This window comes from Lepidochelys kempii, chromosome 4, assembly GCF_965140285.1.
Source record: "Lepidochelys kempii isolate rLepKem1 chromosome 4, rLepKem1.hap1, whole genome shotgun sequence".
In the NCBI taxonomy this organism is placed as follows: Eukaryota; Metazoa; Chordata; order Testudines; family Cheloniidae; genus Lepidochelys; species Lepidochelys kempii.
Window position 1 is genome coordinate 126,505,158 of NC_136383.1, and position 21,498 is coordinate 126,526,655.

At 38.5% G+C, this 21,498-nt stretch overlaps 1 protein-coding gene across 19 annotated transcripts in view; it reads left to right on the forward strand.

Annotated features, from left to right (window-relative positions):
* Positions 1–21,498, forward strand: part of CTBP1 (C-terminal binding protein 1) — a 429,621-nt gene that overhangs the window by 311,226 nt on the left and 96,897 nt on the right. For 3 of the 19 annotated variants that reach the window (XM_073342797.2, XM_073342798.2, XM_073342806.2), the window contains exons 1-2: positions 20,674–20,729; positions 21,319–21,404. The exons of 9 other annotated variants lie outside the window; for them this stretch is intronic. In XM_073342797.2, coding sequence (XP_073198898.1) covers positions 20,689–20,729; positions 21,319–21,404 — 127 coding nt within the window. In that variant the 5' untranslated portion in view covers positions 20,674–20,688. Of the gene's footprint in view, positions 1–19,845; positions 20,063–20,673; positions 20,730–21,315; positions 21,405–21,498 lie in introns of those variants that run through there. 7 more of the 19 variants (XM_073342812.2, XM_073342813.2, XM_073342807.2 and 4 more) reach the window with 5 other exon arrangements.

Consider the following 21,498-nt stretch of genomic DNA (forward strand, 5'->3'; position numbering starts at 1 on the left):
AAAGAGACAGAAGCTTAAATACCAGAGCCATCCATCCTGGCAAATTATAGATATGCTAATTGCAAATTTAAAAATACCCCAGCCTTAATGCCATTCTGGTCTTTGATTTTTCTTCCATTCAGATCAGAGCCCTATACTAGAACCTACCTAGATCCTTTCTTCTTTTAGACAACAGTACTGCAGTTTGATCCGTGGGGGCTGAGATGATAAAGTGCAAACACATTTAATACAAAACAATTATTTTTTAATTCTAGTATATCTAAAAATAGGGATTAGGAATGAAAATGCCATCACAGTTATAACTATGCCATCTCTACTTTAATACTTCCAGACATTATTTGTGTGAAAACATTTGATAATCACACAGCCATTTTTCATTTGTAATAGTTTTTATTTAATGCCAGATAAAATGCAATACGTTACATTCTTATTTAAATTGATTAAAACTGATCTCTATTAAGATGTCAGCTATATTAATACCAGTGATTATTAGTGCAATTTAAACTGATCTTTATTTTATAGGAATATTGAATTGTTCAAACTATATTTAAATTATTAGAGTGACAAATCACACGTCAGACTTCCACTCAAGTTTTCCAATATAAGGTTACCTACACGCTGCTGCACAACCTTGGTTTAAAAACGATTGTTTAACGTGAGAAGATGGTTTCCATGCAGGGGCGGATTTACCACGAAACACAGGGTGCCCTGGCATGGGGCCCCCCACTCAGGCTGCTTTGCAGGGGTTGGGGGGGGCCGCGGGGGCAGAAGCTGTGGGAGGCAGGAGAGCAGGGAAGGGGGCTCCCCTGCAGCCTCAGGGGAGCAGGCGGGCGGTGCAGGCGGCGGGAGCGCCAGGAACGCGGGCGCAGGACTCAGAAGGAGCCCAGGGCGGCCGCTTCCCTCCGACCGCCAGCTGCGCAGCTGCCCCGGCCGCTCCTGAGTCCTCCGGCCGCCGCTCCCAGGGCCAGATTCCGAAAGGGGCGGGAAGGCCTCGGGCGCCTGGCGGGGGGTGGGGCGGAGGCGGCTCCGAGAACCATGGCCAATAGGAGCTGTGGGGGGCGGTGCCTGCAGGCAAGCGCAGGGCCGCGCGGAGCCCCCTCCCTCTCCTTCCCCCCCCCCCCAAACAGGAGCTGCCCCAGGTAAGTGCTCCACACCCCAACCTCCCGCCCCAGCCCCGAGCCCCCTCCCGCGCCCTAACTCCCTCCCAGCCCCCCCATCCCTGAGCCCCCTCCCACACCCTAACTCCTACCCAGACCTTCCACCTCCAGCCCACTCCTGCATCCTAACTCCCTCCCAGCGCCCTCACCCCCAGCCCTGAGCCCCAGGAGGAGGATGGAGGGAAAAAAAGAATGAAAAAAACCGGGGGCGGGGGCGAGGGTGGGGAAGAGATAAGAGAGAATGCTCCCCCCCCCCCGGGGGAGGCCCCAAAAATGAAGCTGAGCACAGGGCCCCACTAACTCGAAATCCACCACTGCTTCCAAGGAGCAAATTTTGAAGGGCAATGTACTTCCTTGCTGTATCAGTACAGGTGTTGAGCAAAATATGTCATGTATGTGAATTAGTATATATTGAAGCTTTCCAAAAAGTGCTTTTTGAACATATTAAGTACACCAGTGAATCATGATATTTCTGTGCTTGCTAATAGAGATGCTTTAGGAAATACTGCTAATTTCTGTGAATCTACCAGATTGTGTCATGTATGGAAGAATCACAACAGATATTGCTATGTGAACATCTGTAACAAAATGGTTAAGTTGTATTGTTAAATATAGGTAACAGATTTTTAAAAGAGATCTAAGCAGCTATCCAATTGGTTTTTGAACACCAACACACTTCTTACTAGCCATAATTTCACTTTGGATAGGCTTTCAGGTGCCTCTAACATCCTTTCCTCAAAGCACTGCAGTAGATGTTTATAAACTTTGCTAAAGTACATCTTGTAACAATAGCCTTTTTCTTTTGCTGTATGAAACCTGGAAATAGATCACTAGACTAAAATTGCCCAGGTTTTCCAACAGGCTAAATATACAGGACTTGAGAAAAAAAGTCTGTGAGCATCAAATTTTTTAATTAGTTACTTGATCTTTAGTAAATGAAATGGTATGATGTATGAAGGTTAGCAATGAAAGATGCAAGACAAAACGAGTTTTTATTGGGAGACTGAACTAGGTATATGAGCAATCAATTTTTGGTATAATTGAATACAAAATATTTGGTATAATATTTAATCAGATACATAAATCCAGGAAACAAGTCATATTACACATTTCGAAAAAAATAGTGGATTATTTATTGAAAAACATGGCTTGAAAGTCACTGAATTTAAGGCATCTCTATACAGCATATATTGATTAGTGCATGCACTCGTGTATGAATGCTGTGTAAATCGTCAAAACTAATTCTAGCATAAGCACGTCTTAAAAACAATGACCTGCCTACAGACTTCCCTGTTCATCCCACCCTGTCTTCTGCACATAGCAGCTCAAGATTGAAGTAGGCCTCCCGCTCTTCCCCAATGAGCATACATCAGATAAAATCCACACTCTCACTCCTTATGCAATTTGCCAGATGTTCACACTGGTGAAGAATTAATCTCTGTAAACGTATAATATCTTTGCTGTTACGAAGGTCAGTGAGATCAGTCAATAGATTTGCTAATATATGCTGGTCATAGAAGTTAAAGCTATGTGAGAACAGTTTTACCTTTTATACTAACCTGTTCCAACATTTCAAAAAACTTTGAGGAAAGACTATGAGTAGCTAGTTTGTCATGAGCTGGAGTAGGACTGGTGGTCTTCTCTTTGACTTGCATATAGCAGGATTCTTCTCATACTTCCACCCAAAGTTGCCTTGCTTTGGCATCAATTTTGGCTTATATGCAAATACGTAGGGATAACTTTTCAGCGAATGTAAATGGGCACATTCACATCAGCTGAGGACCTAGCCCATCATGTAAGTAATAGCTTTCATTACAAAAGTGAGATTTAGAAAGATGCAATACATCAATAAATATGGTAAAATCAGAATAGATTGTTTTAGATTTCAGAGTAACAGCCGTGTTAGACTGTATTCGCAAAAAGAAAAGGAGTACTTGTGGCACCTTAAAGACTAACCAATTTATTTGAGCATAAGCTTTCGTGAGCTACAGCTCGCTTCATCGGATGCATACTGTGGAAACTGCAGAAGACAGATGAAGTGAGTTGTAGCTCACGAAAGCTTATGCTCAAATAAATTGGTTAGTCTCTAAGGTGCCACAAGTACTCCTTTTCTTTTTGCGAATACAGACTAACACGGCTGTTACTCTGAAACCTGTCAAATAAATTGGTTAGTCTCTAAGGTGCCACAAGTACTCCTTTTCTTATTGTTTTAGATGCTACCAGTTTAATTAACACTAAGAAATTAAAGCATATGTGATTACTCATGATAGTCAGCACAAAAATCTAGTGATGCACTAATAAAAAGAGTACTTTAAGATTTCTTTGGGCTGTCCAAAACCTATACTTGTGAGTCATTCCAAATTTCTTCTGAGAGACTGAATTTGTAAGTTGCATCTGAAGTTGGTACTTTATTAGTCAGATCCCTATATCAGTCTCCAGTCAGGAGAAGACCAAGAAAGCATCTGTACCACCTTTGTGCTAATGAGAAGTGGTTAACCCTGCATCTCTGAAATATTAAACATGGATAACTGTTAAAAGTAACTCCTTAATCTGAATATGTTGTGGGGGTGGGGATGTAAATGCAGCTAATGAAGAACTTGTTTTCTTAGCCAAATAAATCTACTGAGCTTCTTTAACAGTCATCAAATTTAACTGGCATTTGGTTAATTTTAACTGGTAAAATGTAAAACAGGATGAAGAGGCCTGTCTGTGCTCAGTCCCTGTGACAAAGTGGGAGAGGTGCAAGGAGCCTCCATTCCTTGTAACTGCATGCAAAAGGTCTTTACACTTCATGAGCAGGATGACTGCTCTAGGCTAGTGCTGATGCTGGTTTCCCCTGAGAGGGTGAGGAAGGGTCAGAACTATGATCCCATCCTCCCTCTATGCTGGTCTGTGAAGCTGCATGTGTGCTGCACCCAATTTTAGGTTTGCACAGTTGCCACTCTGTTCCTAAAAGCATTGTGCCCCAGGAGCATCTGGTGAGGTGATGTGCCTCTGCACTACCCCCTACAAGTAGCTCAATTGTAATGGGATAATTTAGCCTGGATAATTTATATCAGATTGTTGTAATTATCTGCAATTGTAAATTTTAAAATAGTCCAGCAACCAAGTTAATGTACAGTACATTGATTTAAAACTGTGTTTTAAGAAGCTATATTTTATTCCTTGAACTACAGCAAACATGTTAATAAAATATGGATTTATATTACTGAAAATCTTTCAACCTTCTAATGCAACTGTGAATTAGAATTCATTTTGGCACACAGATGTATGCTGTCCACTCCTATTTGTTAGATGCTTAATTAAAATCCCCTTCGTCTCTTAATTTTTACAGACTGAAAAACACTTGTCTGGATAATAGTGATTTTTGTTTTTTTTTTCTGTAGGCTGTTCTTACATTTTTTTAATTCGCATCTGAGAAGCTGAAGTTAGCTTGAATTAATTATTGTTATTTTAAACAGTAAATAATTAATTTCAAAATTTCATAGAAGATTTTCCATGTGATATGTCAGGGCCAAGCCCTGATCATACTGAAGTCAACGGTAAAACTTCCTTTGAATTCACTGGACTCGGGGTTTGATCTTTAAAGAATAAATGTTTATTTTTCTAGCCTACAAAATACAGCCCACTAAAATACAGAAAACTACTGTTTTCTTAATAAATAGAATTGATTGTGAATGACCATGGACCAATCCATCATTTGTGCCTTGATCCATGTCTCATAACTACAGTATTAAGTATACAGCACTGTTAGTGCACAGAGCACTTTGCAGATCACAAAAACAGAAGTTCCTTGCCCTCCGGAAGGAATTGTCAAATTCCAATATTCAGTTCATAGGAGTAAACAGTTCAACTGTGAGAAGTTGGGGAGGCTGTTTTGGAGCTGAGTTCAACATAAGAAGGATTCATGAAAGGAATGTTTTTGTAGGAAGTTGAGAGATGGGACATGATGTGCTAAATGTGGGGTCTTTTTAGAGCTTATGAAGTGGCAAAAAACCAAGAATAGTAGGAGGAAACAGAGGGGCTGATCCTTGACTTACAAGACCATTTTCAGTCCAGAGGAAGAGATCCAGAGATGTCATTAACTTCAATGTCAGAAATTAAATGCCAGAAATGGATGGAAAATACCTAGCTCTAAACGTCCAATAAAAGCTGTACACTCTCCCAGGTGTTTACCAGTGTGTAAGTAAGAGGATAATTTGGATGAAGGAAAGATGGTGGAGCTAAACCCAAGCAAAAGGACAATGATATTGACATTTGAAGAATTAACCAACAGCATATCCTCACCCTCAACTGAAACCATCTGTGCCCCAAATTGCAAGATGGTATGTATCTCTAAATTCCTTCTGGATTCATCACATCTTCTACATACCCATAAGAAATGGGTAGCAGAACTTCCACCTGAGGCTCATCAGCATGCAGACCAGGCCATGGTGATCAACTCAATGATAATTTCCAGCTTTGACTACTTTGGAATACCAAATACCAGTACTCGTATTACTTTGACCTCTGTAAGTGGTTCCCTGAAGCAACAAAAGTCCTTGAAATAAATACCAAGATACTTGAGTTTGTTTGGACACCTGCAGAACCAGAACTCACAGTGCAACTGAAAAACTTCTACGTTTCATCTATCTACGAAGGAAGGAATTTAGGAACGAGGAGTTTGCACACCAAATCTGACCAGTGGCCCATCTAAGCCAGTAGCCTTTGATGCTGACCAGTATCAGATATTTCAGAGATTCTGTGGCCTGCGTTGTGCAGGAGGTCAGACTAGATGATCATAATGGTCCCTTCTGACCTAAATATCTATGAATCTAATCTAATATCTTTTGCAGGACAGGTTCAAGAAAGAGTTTAGTGGGCACTTATGGACTAACCTGCCCATACAGAAAGTTTATTCCTAATTCTATCTGGCGGTGTTTGGCGTGAACTCTCTCTCAAAAAAAATCCTAAATTGTGATTTTTCTCATTTTCGGCATAAAGCAGTCCTTCTACACTGGAAATAAACAATTGTATATACAGTAAACAGAATATGGAATTGTAGTTTACTCTTATTCAGTGTGTAAGAATACAGTGCAGGAGAACTGTAATCTAAAGCTCTATCTTAGACTTCAGATATCACAATCCACTTGTAATTCCTTTTTATAGTTACCTTGATGATAAATAAATCCCTTGATGCTTGCATACCCTTACATCTTACAGTTCCCTCTAGTGTTATCTATATGCTGTGTGTAATATGTAATTTTATTTTTAAAAATTGTTCAGTGCGTTTCTTTCGCCAGTCGTAGTAAGGAAAAAAAACAATGTGAAATATAGCATGTTAATATTAGTTCATTCTAGTGTCCTACATGATTACAGTTTACCAGGCAAAGTAGCAAATGCTCAAAGCAATTGTTCCCGTTAGTGGAATTATAAAAGTACTAAGAGAAATCTTGATCTATGAAGACAATACAATAATGCACAGTGACATATTTTCCTGATTCTCCACAGGGCAAATGGAAGCTACTAATGCTCCTGTCCAAAACCTTTTTTTTTAGAACTGAAAGGAAACATTGGCGATCAAAACAATGGATGGAGATTAGATGTAGAAATTTAGACTATCCTGCAGCACACCAAAAGGGAAAAGATTCAGAAAATTTAGTATTCAGAATCAATACAGCAGCTTAAAACTGCTATTTTTAAAAAATGGAGCCACATTGTGCAAACATTTCACTCATGCGTCTTTGGCAGGTTTTATTTGGGCGAGGTGTGCGGGGAAGGGAGAATAGGGCAGATAGCTATGGTTGTAAAATGTGCTGGTTGAATGTTGCAGATCTTACATGTACTGATTCTAACAAAGGAATATGGAGTCTCCTCTGAATCCATTCTGTGCCCAGCAGTGTGTAGTCAGTGCCCTGAGGAGTCAGTTGTTCCACTGATGTATACACCAGGAATATTTGTCATCCATTGCAGTATTTTGCCTCCAGCTTTGCTAGACCCAATTTTATCTTTTCCTCTAGCAGTATAAATGATATCAGATCAGAATGGCATCTAACTTCGAATGTTTAAAGAAATAAGTAGTTGAAAAATATTTATTGAGAATATGGTTTATATAAATATGTAAAACTTACAGCAATTTAATTCAATTAATATAGTAAAATTGCTTTTGGAATATATTTTATGTATGAATACTTGGTATCTTTTTGGCTAGATGTTTGGGAAATAATAGACAATTACCTTTTAAGTGTCAGATTACATGGAAAGCCCAGAGAATATATTGTGAGAAATAATTCTGATGAATCACCAAAAATATCTCTGTTCTATGAGCATCATGTCATCCCTGTGTTGCAGTAGTGTGTGTTGATTAGGAAAACATTCCAGGTAATTTTGTGTGAAGCAAATGATTGACTTGTATTTTTCCCCTTTCCATTTTTTTCAAAGAGAAAGAAATTAAGGAGGTAGGTGATGCAGAGGGTAATTGCCCAGACCTTTAGAGTCTGGAGACTAGACTCAAATCAGACTTGGGTCATAAATGAGATGAGTTAGATGACCTCAACCTAGTGCCTGGTAGACATCTGTCCACATCACAAAACCTCCATAGATTTCAGCACAATTGGAAATCTCTTTTCAGGAGAGGTTCAGGACTAGATTGAAAGTCCTTGGCTCTGGTTTTGATTTTAAAAGAGTGTGTGTGCGCGCACAAACACACACACAAATCCTCCTTTTTCTTCTCAAACCACTAAAAAAATTGAGAAGGGAGTTTTGGAGCAAACATAAAAGGTAAATTGATCAAATTACTCTATTTGAACTGAATAGTTTTTTTTCTTATACAAACCATTTATTATCTCCATGAATTATTGCTTAGTCTTCTCTTGTTATAATTCTTTCTGATGTAGGTTGCTCTGTAATGTTAATCATGTAGGTGCAGCCTCTGGGAAAGACATAAACTTTAACCTTTCTGGGTCATGGGTCTCAGAAGCCACTTTAGTTAAAGATCAGCACAGTACAAGCATATTCAAACTGTTCTCTCTTGTTTCCAGGTCTCCTACTGCATTGCAGAAAGAGCTAATATAGTCATGTATATGTTAGTTACATACATTTATTTATTATTAAGATTCAGTAGAATATATTGTCTCCCAAAAATGCGTCTACATTACACTTATATATAAGTTAACCATTATATCTGTAAGGTACCTTGTACTAGTCACAATGTGTGACATGCATATCAAATCATTTTAATTAAAAACATTACAAACCTGTTCCCAAAGACAAACTAGTATTTCCTTTTTATGCATGCACGTCTGGTTGCCTGAACTTTGCTGCACCCATCGTGCTGTACAAGCATTTACAGTTTTGTGTACAAACTAATACAAATTAACAGAGTGATTCCCAAATCAATAGGCATTCAGCGCTTCTGGACTGAGGAGTACATAGGGCCAGAATAGCACCTCAGAATTTGGTGTAGGAAAGGAATGGTATCAGAGGTAAAAGCTATTGAGCTCTAAGATGTTCTATAGAACAGGTTGTTAAATTAAAATCTTTCAAATACTGGACTGACTTACTCACTAGTGTGTTAGTGGCATTAGTGCCGTGGATACTAATTGTTTTAATAATGTATATTTGTGACCTGGCATGCAACATTTCACATTAATACATCCCTATAATGATCAAGTAGAAAGTAATATATACTGTATTACTGTACAGCATGTATATTAAAATAAATCAGTTCTATAGTGAAGAAGTACATGAAGAAAATGTAAGCGGGAAGATAAATAGCATGGTTCAATCATTACACCTGTATTTAGAAGCTAAGACCATTCCTTGGTTTTACATTATTTTTAAAGGGCATATTCATATTTTTGGTATTTATTTTACAGCTTTTTGTTTACAGCAGGCCAGACATTTGGTATGTTTCGAATACTAGATTTCAACTCTAGTATTAAAATTTTCTATTGAGAGCTCTCTACACTAAGCTGAAAAATGTTATAAGAAACCATTGTTTGGAACACTTTCACCTTGCAACACATGTATAAAACCTTGCATCCACAAACAATAGTTGTTTCAGGCATTTTGCATTTTGGTGTTAGTTTTGCAACACCTGGAATCGAGTTTTTAGCCTACGTCTTGCCGAATGGTGCACTGTCTAGTGTTTTTCCCCCCAGTGTGTATAGGAAACCACAAGTGTTGCTCCAGCTCACAAACTCTTCAAAATCCACCCCACACTGCAGTGCCTAATTTTTGAAAATTGCTCCAAATTTGCTGTTACCACCAACAGTACTGGGCTTTATGAGACAGCGGTTTCACAAGTACAGAAGCCACTTGTACAACAGTGATTATAAGGTACGCTGCCTGTGAATGCAACAAAACAGTTCTGTCTAATTGTCATTACTGTGTAGATGAGCTAAATGACTGCAAGGACAGCCACTCAGCAAATCACTTCATGAAATCAGTATCCCTGCAGCTGTTTCTTTGCTTTGTGAAGACAGGCCCTTACAGAGTTTATCCAGTAATAAAGTTAAGATAAAAAAGTGTTACTTACTCTTAACATACTGCAGTGATAACGCTTCATGAACTGAGTTATTGTCTAATGCAAAGTACTATAGAGTATTTGGCAATAAATACTACTAGTTAACAAATTGGTATCAGTGATCACCAATTGCAGTGGAACTGCTTTCATAATAAGACATTTCTCGACCTAAGTAAGAATGGCAAGTTCAAGCCTTGTGTTTGTAGGGTTGTGTAGGATAGCAGCCTATTTAGTTCTTTCATTACATTATTCAAAAATTCAGAGCTAACATTTTCAATATACATGGAGGACACAGAGTTACAGTACCATCTTTAAATGATTGTATACACTGATTTTCTTTTAGTTTGTAATTGTTTCTTAGTGGTATTGCATAGCAGTAAGCATTTCTCTTAGCTTCCTTTTCAGCAATCAAGGCAGCAGCGGGGGGGGGGGGGGATGAGTGGGTAAAAAGTCACACAAGATTCGACTTTCATTTGTTCCTGTTTTTAAAAAAGAAAGGAAAGGAAAGATAGACTCCCCATGAAAATATCTTCTATTGGAATGCCTGACTACTGGCTAAATTAATACCTCGGGGCGGAGCAAAGAGTTTGTGTGTCTGTGTGTATAATCTTGTATATTTATATGTTATGCTGATAAATGAATACACACACTATGTAATATGTGTGTGTATATAGACAATAGTAGGTGTGTATGCATATCTATGAAATATTAAACCTCCTCATCTGTTATAACTGTAGACTGGACTTTTATCATATTCTGCTTTTTTGCTATTATTTTTGCCTCCGTGTGGTTTTTCTGTTTGTTTATTTATTTATTTATTTATTTAGGCCCAGGGGAGTGGGCGATTCAGAATTCTCTTATTTATCATAAATTATGTTCGCGCTTGTGTATAATAATCTATGAATAGTTTTTTTAAAAGAGGCAAGGAAAAATTAAATGAATTAGTAAAACACTTCTGTGCTATCAGATTTCAGTACTCATTTCTACTGTAGCGCACTAAATACAGTACTTGAAATAATTATGTAATTATCTCTGGATGGGTTTTATTGTCATTTTAAATAACCAAAACACACTGATGTCACTCTGTCAAATATATACTTTATCTGCAAATACATATGCTATGTCTACTGTAATATCTGAGTTAATAATGGTAGCTGCGAAGTCACAGACAGTATTCTGCATCCATACAGATTTAGGTTGTGATCTAATCATTATTTCAGTTTTGGGTTGGACTTGATCAGTCAGTGCTTCAAAGGGAGAATGCCAAAGAAAACCCAGGGTGTTTCAGGAAGTGGTGTGATGATTCAATAGCTGGCAGCCACTTAGTGTTAGTACTGTATTGCTGGAAATGCTGTTGATCAAAAGGGCACTGTTTTGTTGGAGAAGCTATTTTCCAGGGAAGATGAAAAATCAAGATTTTGATTATATGTGGTCAGCAAGAATCCCAAGTACTTTTCACCAGGGTAGAGGACTTACACCAGTATCATATATATGTATATTCCATATTGGAGAGTTATATTCTGCCTTCTCAAAGTCAAACTGAAGTTTCAGTTGGATATATTTCATACTCTGCTATAACTTTTACCTTCTTCTGGCCCCTTGGCATATGAATTTGGTCACACTAAACTTTAAGAGTATTAGTGGACATAAGTAGGCCTAAGTCTAAGTTAGTATAAGAAAAACTAAGTTGCACCACTTACATATTTCTAAATTTTGTCCTCCGGGTCCCCTGAGTCCTCAGTTTCTGCTGAGACTACCAACAAAGTTGTAGACACATCCCAATGGGAACTTCCTTGAGGCCACTTACTCATTCCACATAGGCCCCTGAACAGCCATTTGATAGTAACTCTTTCTGCTACTACCAAACTGAACTGAATTCAAAGAGGTAGAGGTTCTAGAGTTGTTTTAGCCATTACAAACCTTCTGGATTTTTTTAGTCCCTTCAAATGGGTTCAGTTTTTTATTGTGCCTTTATGTTATTTTACTTGCTATTTCTGTGTATATGGAGTACATCATAACAAAGAACATCTGTTTTACACTGTTCTCATTTTAAAAAGAAATCGCACATTGAAAACAGATCAGTGTGGGACTGGATCTGTCAACCATACTTATGCTGAGTAATCCCACTGATGTCATATATGAGAAGTAAACTACTGTTCAATGCTAGCATGCCAGAATCTTGCTCTATGGAAGTAAATGTAGTGGCAATTCATTTTGTTAAAGTATCATTTTCTTTCATTATATGTAAAAGAATTTTCTAATATGAGTTTTCAGTCTTGGACTGGACATCTGGATTGGCAGTCAGACCCACATGACTGGGCTCATCCTAGGCATTTTTTTTCCTTTTAATGCCTAATCCTGTTTCTTTAAGGGCTTTGCTGGCACCAACAGCCTCAGTCTGCTGTCTCTGCAACTCATAGAGATTTGAACAAGCTCCAGTTTCTCCGTCAGCAGAGGGATAAAAATTGGTTCTCTCAGAGATACAAACCTTCCAGGGATAGCACTAGGCTACAAAATACCTTTAACTCTTTAAATTCCCAAGGGTGCTTCAGTTCTGGACATAGGTACAGTTGAAAATGCTATTTCTCCTCTGCCTCAAATAATACCAAGTCCCAAAGAAGATTTGCCGGTCCAGAAGGGACTCACTCATCTGGGGCAGGCTGTAATTGTATCTTTAGGTCTGGACTTGTTCCACTATGAACAGATGAGCCATGGATGTCGTCCAGTCATGGTTCTCTATAGTTTTCTTCTCCCCCTCAGCCATGTCTTCTCTTCTTCATCAACCAGAACACAAGCCTTGTTGGACCTAGTTCACAAACTCCTCTTGATTGGAGCTATATACTCTGTACCCTTGGGTGAGTTTACCCAGTGAATTGATTCCTTTTACTCCATGGTAATCAATAAATGTGGATGATTTAATCCCATTCTGACCCTGTGTTTTTAACTTATTTATGAAGAGGGCAAGATCGAGGTTGGAGACCCTTAATCTAGCAATGCACTTAACTTCACATCACAATCTTTTGTGATTATTGGTTTAAAGGAAACATAACTCCATTTCTTCATTCAGCCAGCACATCACAGGCATTTCCAGTTCTGTATTGGCAATTCATATTTCCAGAAGAGTCCCCATAGTATTTACTGATCTTGGCCATATTCGTTGCATCTTTGAGAAGGGAGTGAATCCACAATTTCTATTACCTGGATGATTTGCTAACACTAAATTAAGACAACTGAACTTCATCTTCATCAAATGGAATTTTAATCTGTTTCTGAGAATTCATTGAGCCTTCCCTTCTATAGTTAGCCAAGGTCCCTCTGTATTGTCTGACCCCTAAATTGACTTTTCTTATTGCTAACACCTCTTTTTAAGAGTCAATGGCCTTCTTATGTAATTTATTCTTCCTCCATTTTTTGCCTTACATATTCATCCTCAGAACCATTCCAGAATTGCTCCCCCAAATGGTCATCCCCTTTCATGTTAACAAGAAAATCTTAACTTCCTTCTGTTAGAAACTCTCTCTCTCAAAGGAAGTTGTCCTCTATTCTTTAGATGTCACTAGAGTTAGCACATATTATCTACATGGGACAGCTTCTAATTTCCTATTGGTGTTGTAAGAAAGATCTTGAAAACCATTAAATTCCATTGGGTTAGGTTAGAGATCAAGGAATCTGAAGAAAATAGAGTTTTGGCTTTTTTTGGTGGGGAGGCAGGGTGTAATTTTTAGTACATGGCCATATTAAAATCATACAAGTTTAAAAAATTGTCCTATTTGTATTGCATATAGTATCTTTGATTATTGAAATTACATTTTTAACTTTCACCATTTATACTGTTACCTTACTTTTTTGCATTTCACTCAGCTTGACCAATGAAAATAGACCAATCAGTTTTACTTTTATTAATAACCTATTTTACTTTCTGATTTTATGCATTGGGACATTTTTTCCAATGTTGAGATTAATACTGTTAGGGAGATGCTTGAATCATAAAAAATTGTAAATTTCATGATTTCAAAATTTTGTGACAGTCTTAAAATGACTGAAACATTAAAATTCATCTGAACAGTGCAAGTTTTCTAGTGAGGCAAAGTGAGGCCTGTGTGAAATACCCAGCACTGATACTCACAATAGAATAAGGAAAGTTTGCATGTTAGTTCAACATGGGGCAGGAATATCTGAAATAAATCTAGGGTGACCAGATGTCCCGATTTTACAGGGACAGTCCTGATTTTGGGGTCTTTTTCTTATATAGACTCCTATTCCCCACCCCCACCACCTGTCCCGATTTTTCACACTTGCTGTCTGGTCACCCTAAATAAATCCCATCACAAAAACTAAGAACATTGTAGAACCCCATTCTTCACATTAAAATTAATCACAGAATATGTTGGATCACTGCTAAAATACAATACATAAAACTTCCTCATTCAGGTACCTTCTGCGAAAGCACACTTGTGCATTCTAATTTGTGAATGCCCCAAGGTCATGCCCTTGTGATTAGATCTATTCCTGCGAATGTCTGGTGCATAATTGAAACATACAACTCTTAACAGATATACTTCTCTTAAACAATATATTATTCCGCCACAGCATATGCACTCACTGTGCAAAAAAAGCTGACTCTTAAGAAGCAAAGAAACTGATTTTGGTGACCTGGAAAATCCAACACCTCTCAGTATTGAAATATAGTTAAATATGTTGTTAAATAGCGCTACCATTGAATAAATGCCATAGGACTACCATATCAGAATCCACTACTGCAAAATACTATTTCTATAATCATCAAAGATTTCACAGAAAATGTTAAATTTTGTGGACATTTCTCATATACGGGGCATGTGCAGGTTATAGTCTGAGGGATGCGGCTGTGATTGAAGGATCAGTGAGCGTATACAAGGTAGGAGATGTGGAGCCTGAGTTGGAGTCAGCTGGTCTGCTCCTGGTTTTGCTCATAGGGAGCCTACAACCAGACCACTGAGAACAGTATAAGAGAGAAGAGAAAAGAAAACACTGGCTTCTTGTTCCAGCTGCAAAAGAACAAACAAACCAGAGAAAGAAAGGGGGAAAAAAGAATCTGACCCTCCCTCCCCACAAGTCCTCAGAAAAAACATGATTATTAATAAAGTAAAGCTCTAATAACTTAAAAGGTGAGTGAGGTGTCTTTGTTTCTCTTTTCAGGTAGATCATGATGCTTTTCTAGTACATTATTCTTTATTTGGTACTGGCCATTAAAATGTGTCTACAAAATTTAGGTTCCGCAAAAGGTTTAACTCAGCATAGCTCTATTGAAACCAATGGAATTATGCTGATTTACACCAACGGAGGATCTGGTCCTCGGTGTTTTCCTGTGAAATATGAAATTTTCCTCCATGAAATAAAAAGGCAACTTTTTCTGTGGAAAAAATTACAGCATTACTTACAATCCGTATTATTTGCTAGCCTGCCTACAAACAAGAAGAAAAGAGCAAGCATATGAGTCCCTTCGTGAGGTAGTGTAGAGAATACCAAACTGTAGTATTAATAACCTCCTGTTATTGAATACTCCATCTGTTCCTCATGCCAACTTATCCTCACTTAGAGCACTCCCCTTGTCATAATATTTTGTACCACGCTCCCCTCCCTGAAACAACAGTTCCACTTTCGAACAACGTTTGCCCAGTTGTGCAACCCCACTGAGAAAATGGTCTTGGCTGTATCTGTTTCTCATGTTTCCCTAGTAAAAATATTATTGAATTCCAATTCTACTTCTGATGTTGATTGTGCTATTAATTATTCCTCACGTTATCTTCATACCCATATTGGCAATCATAGAGACTCCTGTAACAGATAAATACACCTGTCTGGCAATGCCTGCTTGTATTGTTGCATAATACTTAATTCATCATGCTGTAATTTTAGTGATGCAACAATAATATATATTATCTTTATGTTGCAATTTATTATATCGGTAAATTGATATATATTTGCTTCAGTATTTTCATTATTCTGCCATTTATTAACATGCACAAATGTCAATAAAACACCTAACCACTAGAAATACATTTTTAAGCCCCACATGAATAACTCGGGCCCAGATTGTGCCCTACTGATAGACAAACGGGACGTAGCTGGGATTGGGAGAATGCATTTTAGCCATTTCTGCCCAGCTCTCACTGGCCCCCAGTGCTGCAGGAGGAAAGTTAGTAGAGCTCTCCTCCTTACTGGAGAATGCCCTGAGACAAGGAGTCACCTAGCAGGGTCTGGGCAGAGCCAAACGGCCAGGGTGTTGGGCCTGCTATGGAAGCCTAGGTGCTTCACTTGTGCTCCCAGCAGTTTCCTGAGATCCAAAGCATTTGGAGTCTGGACCCCCACTTTTTTCCTCTGGGGACAAAAGAATACAGAAGAAATTCTGGGGAAGGAACCACACAAAATTTCCAGCCCCCCCCCCCCCGAGTGTATAGGAGTATGATCTGGACATCAGGTTTGCTGTGTTATTATTACCAAACTACAATAAATTACTATGACAACTACCTAATAGGTACTTCTGACTATTTGTGTTAGGTACTTTTGATATACCTATTACCATGGCATCTCAGTGCAATGAAACCATTCCAAAGCATTGAAGGTGGTCACAAAAGGCTATAATCTTGTCTATCACCTTCCCAGTAGCATTTTTAAATCACACAGGAGCCTAAGGTTTAAAGATGCAGTAATGATATCAGAATGATCATCCCAGAAAAGTATTAAATCGCATAGGAGGAGATGGAGTAACTTTGATTAATTCAGCTGACATGGAATAACACAGCAGGCAGAGATAAATGTACAGCAAACTCACTTCCTTGTAATGAATGGATTTTCCTCACTGAAACCCAGAGGCTGGATCTGAGTTGAATGTTCCTGGATAATTAATGGCCTGATCCTGCTTCCATTGAAGCCAATGGAAGCTTGGCCATAGACTTCAGTCGGAGCAGAAACAGACCCTAAACTGCAAGAGTGTGTCTTTACAGAGACACATACATGTACTAGAAGTAAAGTTATATTTTAATCCAATCAAATCCTGACACATTTTCCTCTTCCTTTCCATACCCTTAAAATGTAGATTGTTACTTTAAGTTGGTAAAATCTGCAACCTGTTTTTTGTGTGTGTGTGCACACTTGTCAGAGGGAAAGAAAAATACAGTACTCCAGAAACTGGTTTCTGAAGCCTGTTTACAGTGCTATGTACTGCAAATAAAAACCTGGTGGTTTATTTTTGGAAAACGATACGGTGGTCACTTTTCATTTGTCAGACTTTTCTGTTAAAAGAAAATCTTTCCATTTCTAGCATTGGTTCTTGGCTGAAACATTTAGCATTTTGAAATCTGAGCTACATTGATAGTGTAATTAAAGTTTGTAAAATGATTAAAATAATAGACTCTACTCTCTGACTTGTATGCAGAAAAAGAAAAGGATTCCAGAAAAGGTAGTAGCTATTTATGAATATAAATCCATGGTTACAGCTCCGGTCCAAGTAAATGATTAGGCCTGCAAGTGCACGGCCATTATGCGAGTTAATTATATTCTTCATAGAGCCCTTCCACATACAGTTTAGTGTGTACTGCATTATGCAAGTCAGCTGACCCAGCCAGGCAGTAGTCTTTACAAAATCTTTAGTTTTCCATCCTCCTCCTAAGCTTGTTCGATGAAGAAAATAATATTTAATTGGTAACATTTTCCTTGCTTAGGTATATTTTAATTATGAATTCTGCCTGATTGCAACTTTCTGGTAAGGAAGATATGATGAATATTTTGGACAGTTTTAATTTTGAGTTTATTATTGTATCTGCAAATTAGTGGAGTCCTTTACATTTTTTTGAAATTTTAATACTTAATTAACAATGGAAGAAAATTTAAAATGTTGTCTAATTTATACAGTAGATTAATTTATGACCCAAAATATTGGAGAAAATATTCCATAATTTTATGTTGTTGTAATAGATGTAATGTGATGTATAGGGCACTAGTCAAATTCATCAGGTGTGCGGGTTTTTTCCTCATTTGAGAACTGGAATTCTGCAAGTTCCAGCTACTAAAGTTTCTGCTTGATAATTTCATCAGGGGTAATGCATTTGACTCTTCGAAGATGTGCATTCTCCAGAATCTTTCCAGAAGCCCTGTGCCTCTGCATAGCCCCCACTAACTTCTGTCATCATCATTATTAATATTGAAGTCAGGGCTGGTAGCCCCACTTGTTGTTATTAAGGTCCCCGGACACTTCTCATTATAACACCCTGTTTTCAGTTGCTTACAACTTTGGCAAACTTCAACCATTTGGGCTGAAATTTTACATGCTGGGTGTCTGTCTCAGGCATTTTTGAAAGAAAAAAAATCAGCGAAAATGGTTCAGCCATTTCTAAGAACAAGAGTAAGGGAAAACGTTTCTCTGTTTTGCCAATGTTAAAAAATTCCGACAACTTTTTATTTGGAAAGCTATGTAGCAGGAAATTTGGCAGGTGGGATGGTCTTTGTGTCAGCACTACATACATGATCAGTAGAGTCCTCTTAGATTTTAACAGATAAATTCGGTGCAGCCTTAATTCAGCCCCATCTATGTATGCATTATAATAAAGTCTTTAATTACAGGATCACATAGTATTTTTTTCCACAGGACCGCTGTCTCATTCATTTCTCAGGAAGCTCCTGCTCTTGGATTGAATCAGTGTTGTATAGCGAAGGACACTGTTGCCTGTCAACCCCTGCCTCATTTGTTGTGGTAGCTGGAAGGTGTGTGGTGAATGAAGGCAGGGGACTACAGAAAAAATGAAGGTGGTCTCATGATCAAGGTAGTTGAATGCTGCTTTAGAGAACTGGGATTCTATCCATGCCTTTGCCACAGATTTCCCATATGATACCACTCAAATTACTTAAACCAAACTTTTCACAGGTAGTCACTAATCGTGTGTTCTTAATTTTCTGGATGTCTGATTTAAGACCCTGGGGTCTGATTTGCAGAAGGGCTGAGCAATCGGTGGGAGCTATATAAAGTGCTATATAAAGCTAAGTACCATGAAAAATGAGGTGCCACATGTCTCAAATTGAGCACTAAAGTTAGTGGATACTTTTTACTTTAATCTCTCTGTGCCTCACTTCCCCATCTGTAAAATGGGGACAGTAGTCCGTCATCTCACCAGGGCAGCATGAAAATAAATTCATAAAGCTTGGTCTGAAGAGCCAGGATCTCCAGATGACAGCTGTAACAGACCCGGTACCAGACACAGAGGTGGGACATACAAAGCGCAGTGATCATTTTAGAATTAGTGGAATATGCTTGATAGTGAAGAATGGCAGGATTTGGCTCATAAGATACCTTTTGTTCTAATTCTGCCCTCACTTAGACTGGTGGATTCCCATTTCAGTCAGTCGACGTCCCCCAAGGTAATTGAAAGCAGAATCGGGCCCTAATTATTTACAGTGTGAGCCACTGAAAGGGGTCTATAAACTAAGATACATTTTTTCTTATTTGCCATTAGTGTGGGCCCTTAGAAAATAAGAAATTATTTATTTTAAAAAATTGTCCTTCATGTATAGGGGAGGGAGGAAATCGTCAACCAAATTGCATAATAAAATACAAGAATATAAAAAGGCATTAATCAGAATTTGTTCTGTGGGTCTAAAGCAGTGGTTCTCAAACTTTTGTACTGGTGACCCCTTTCACATAGGAAGCATCTGAGTGTGACCCCCTTTGTAAATTAAAAAACACTTTAAAATATATTTAACACCATTATAAATGCAGGAGGCAAAGCAGGGTTTGGGGTGGAGGCTGACAGCTCACGACCCCCCCATGTAATAACCTTGCGACCTCCCGCGGGGTCCCGACCCCCAGTTTGAGAACCCCTGGTCTAAAGAGAAAACACATCATATAGTTACACTGTGAAACTTTTCAAACAGCTCAGCTGCTAAAATATATCTAAATAACTCCGTTTTACTGCGCTATAAAAGTAATTCCAGGTTCTCAATGCGTGTGTGGTTTCCCCCCCCCCCTTTCCGTTGCTAATAAGCAACTGTGAAAAACGTGTCCCCCAATTGCTTTTGTTTTGAAAATTGACAGAGGGGCCGCAGCCCTGAGCTATTGCTTTCTGCCTCCCGTCCGTTTGCTTTTGATGGCACTTCCGAGCTTGGAAACAAGAGATTAGCTTCGTCGGACCTAAGCTCCGCCTGCAGCGCCTCTCCCACTTTCAGAGACAGCAGCGCTGGGGCTGTGTGTGTGTGTCTGTGTGTGTGTGTGTCTGTCTGTGTGTTACTTCGGGGGGAACTAGAAGTAGCCGCCATATGCTTAGGATATTTGTGTGTGGTGATACTGGAGTGAAGTTCTCTTTGTAGAGAGACTGGACAGCTATCTCAATGGGAAGTTCTCATTTACTAAACAAGGGCTTGCCACTAGGTAACGATTTCACTGTCTATTTTGTTCCGATTTCCTCTGTGAGCTTGCTTTAAAGAGACATCGATCTCTGTGTGGACATAAAGGCTCGCTCTGCTTCTTCCCCTCCCCTCCCCCTCCCTTCGCTGCCTGCTCGCTTTGTGTGTGTGAGAGTGGTTTGGGTTTGTTGGTTTGTTTTTTTTTTTATCTAGACTTGTTAGAGACTATAAGGTTATTTGTCATGAGAGGTGCGGGTGGCCAGACATTGTCTGTCGAGCAACTTTGCCTAGTAACTGCTGGAATAGAGAGATTTAAATAAAAATTAAAAAAAAAAAATGGAAACAGCAAGCTCGGGTGAAGCCTAGTTCAGGGACTCGAACTTGGCTGTTGATTCATTTCACCCTTTAAAAGAAAAAAAGAAAAAAAAAGACTGCACTAAAATAGCCTTAAATCTATATCCATGATTTTAATTCTTTTTCTCCCCATACACCCGCTCAGGGATTAAACAGTGTCTTGGCTTTTAGCTGCAGTAAAAGGCAGGTAAAATGCCATGTAGAAAAAGCTGTGCTAATTTTTCAGTAAACAGGAAGTTAAAATCATTTTATTACTGTTAAAAAAAAAAAAAAACTGTTTAAGGCCTGAATGTTGAAATGACTTTGCTACGTATGGGGATAGGTTATTTATTTGTGAGGTAAGGCTTTCCTCCACAAATTTGAGTTCCTATTTTTTAAAAATATGCTAGCAAAGGCATTTATGGATTGCTGCTGCTGCTGTTGAGGGTAAAGACAGCTCATACGCATGGGGTGATGTTACAGTATTTGGCTCAACTGCCAGCTTAAAATGTTTCTGTTAATCTGAAAACTGTTATATGCTGCTTCAGTCAGCAACAACAAAATATAGAATCGAACAGCGAGTGATTCCCAAAGAGAAAGCTATAGAGCCAAAATAATAACTTCATTTGCTGTGTAGATTTGTCTATTATGTGTCTTTGGGTTTTTTAAAAATATTTTTAAAATCAGATGGCTGCCTTTGCACTCTTGATAGTGAAGTAGACTGTATGTAGCCATCGACATTACCAGCCGTACTTTAAAAAATTTCACCTGTTGTGGCTTAAATTAAATAATTGAATTTCAGTGCATATTTTAACAACTCTTGTCCTTATTAAGAAGAATGTTTGCTTTTAGTCCTTGGTGTAACAGCCGTGAGGCAATCACCCATTTAGCCTCATTTAAATTAATGGGGCTTAATAGGACTGTAGTGAATGTGTACTTTTTTTTCAGTGAATTAAAACGAATTACAGTATTTGGGATGTATGTGTGTGATTCTAATGCATCACAGAGATTCCTTTCCCTGGATCTCAGAAAATGTAAGTATGTTTATTTAGCATTCTAGTCCCTTTGCAAGCAGTCAGGTCCATGTATTTTAATACTTCAATCTCATTATTATATTCCTGCAGAAAA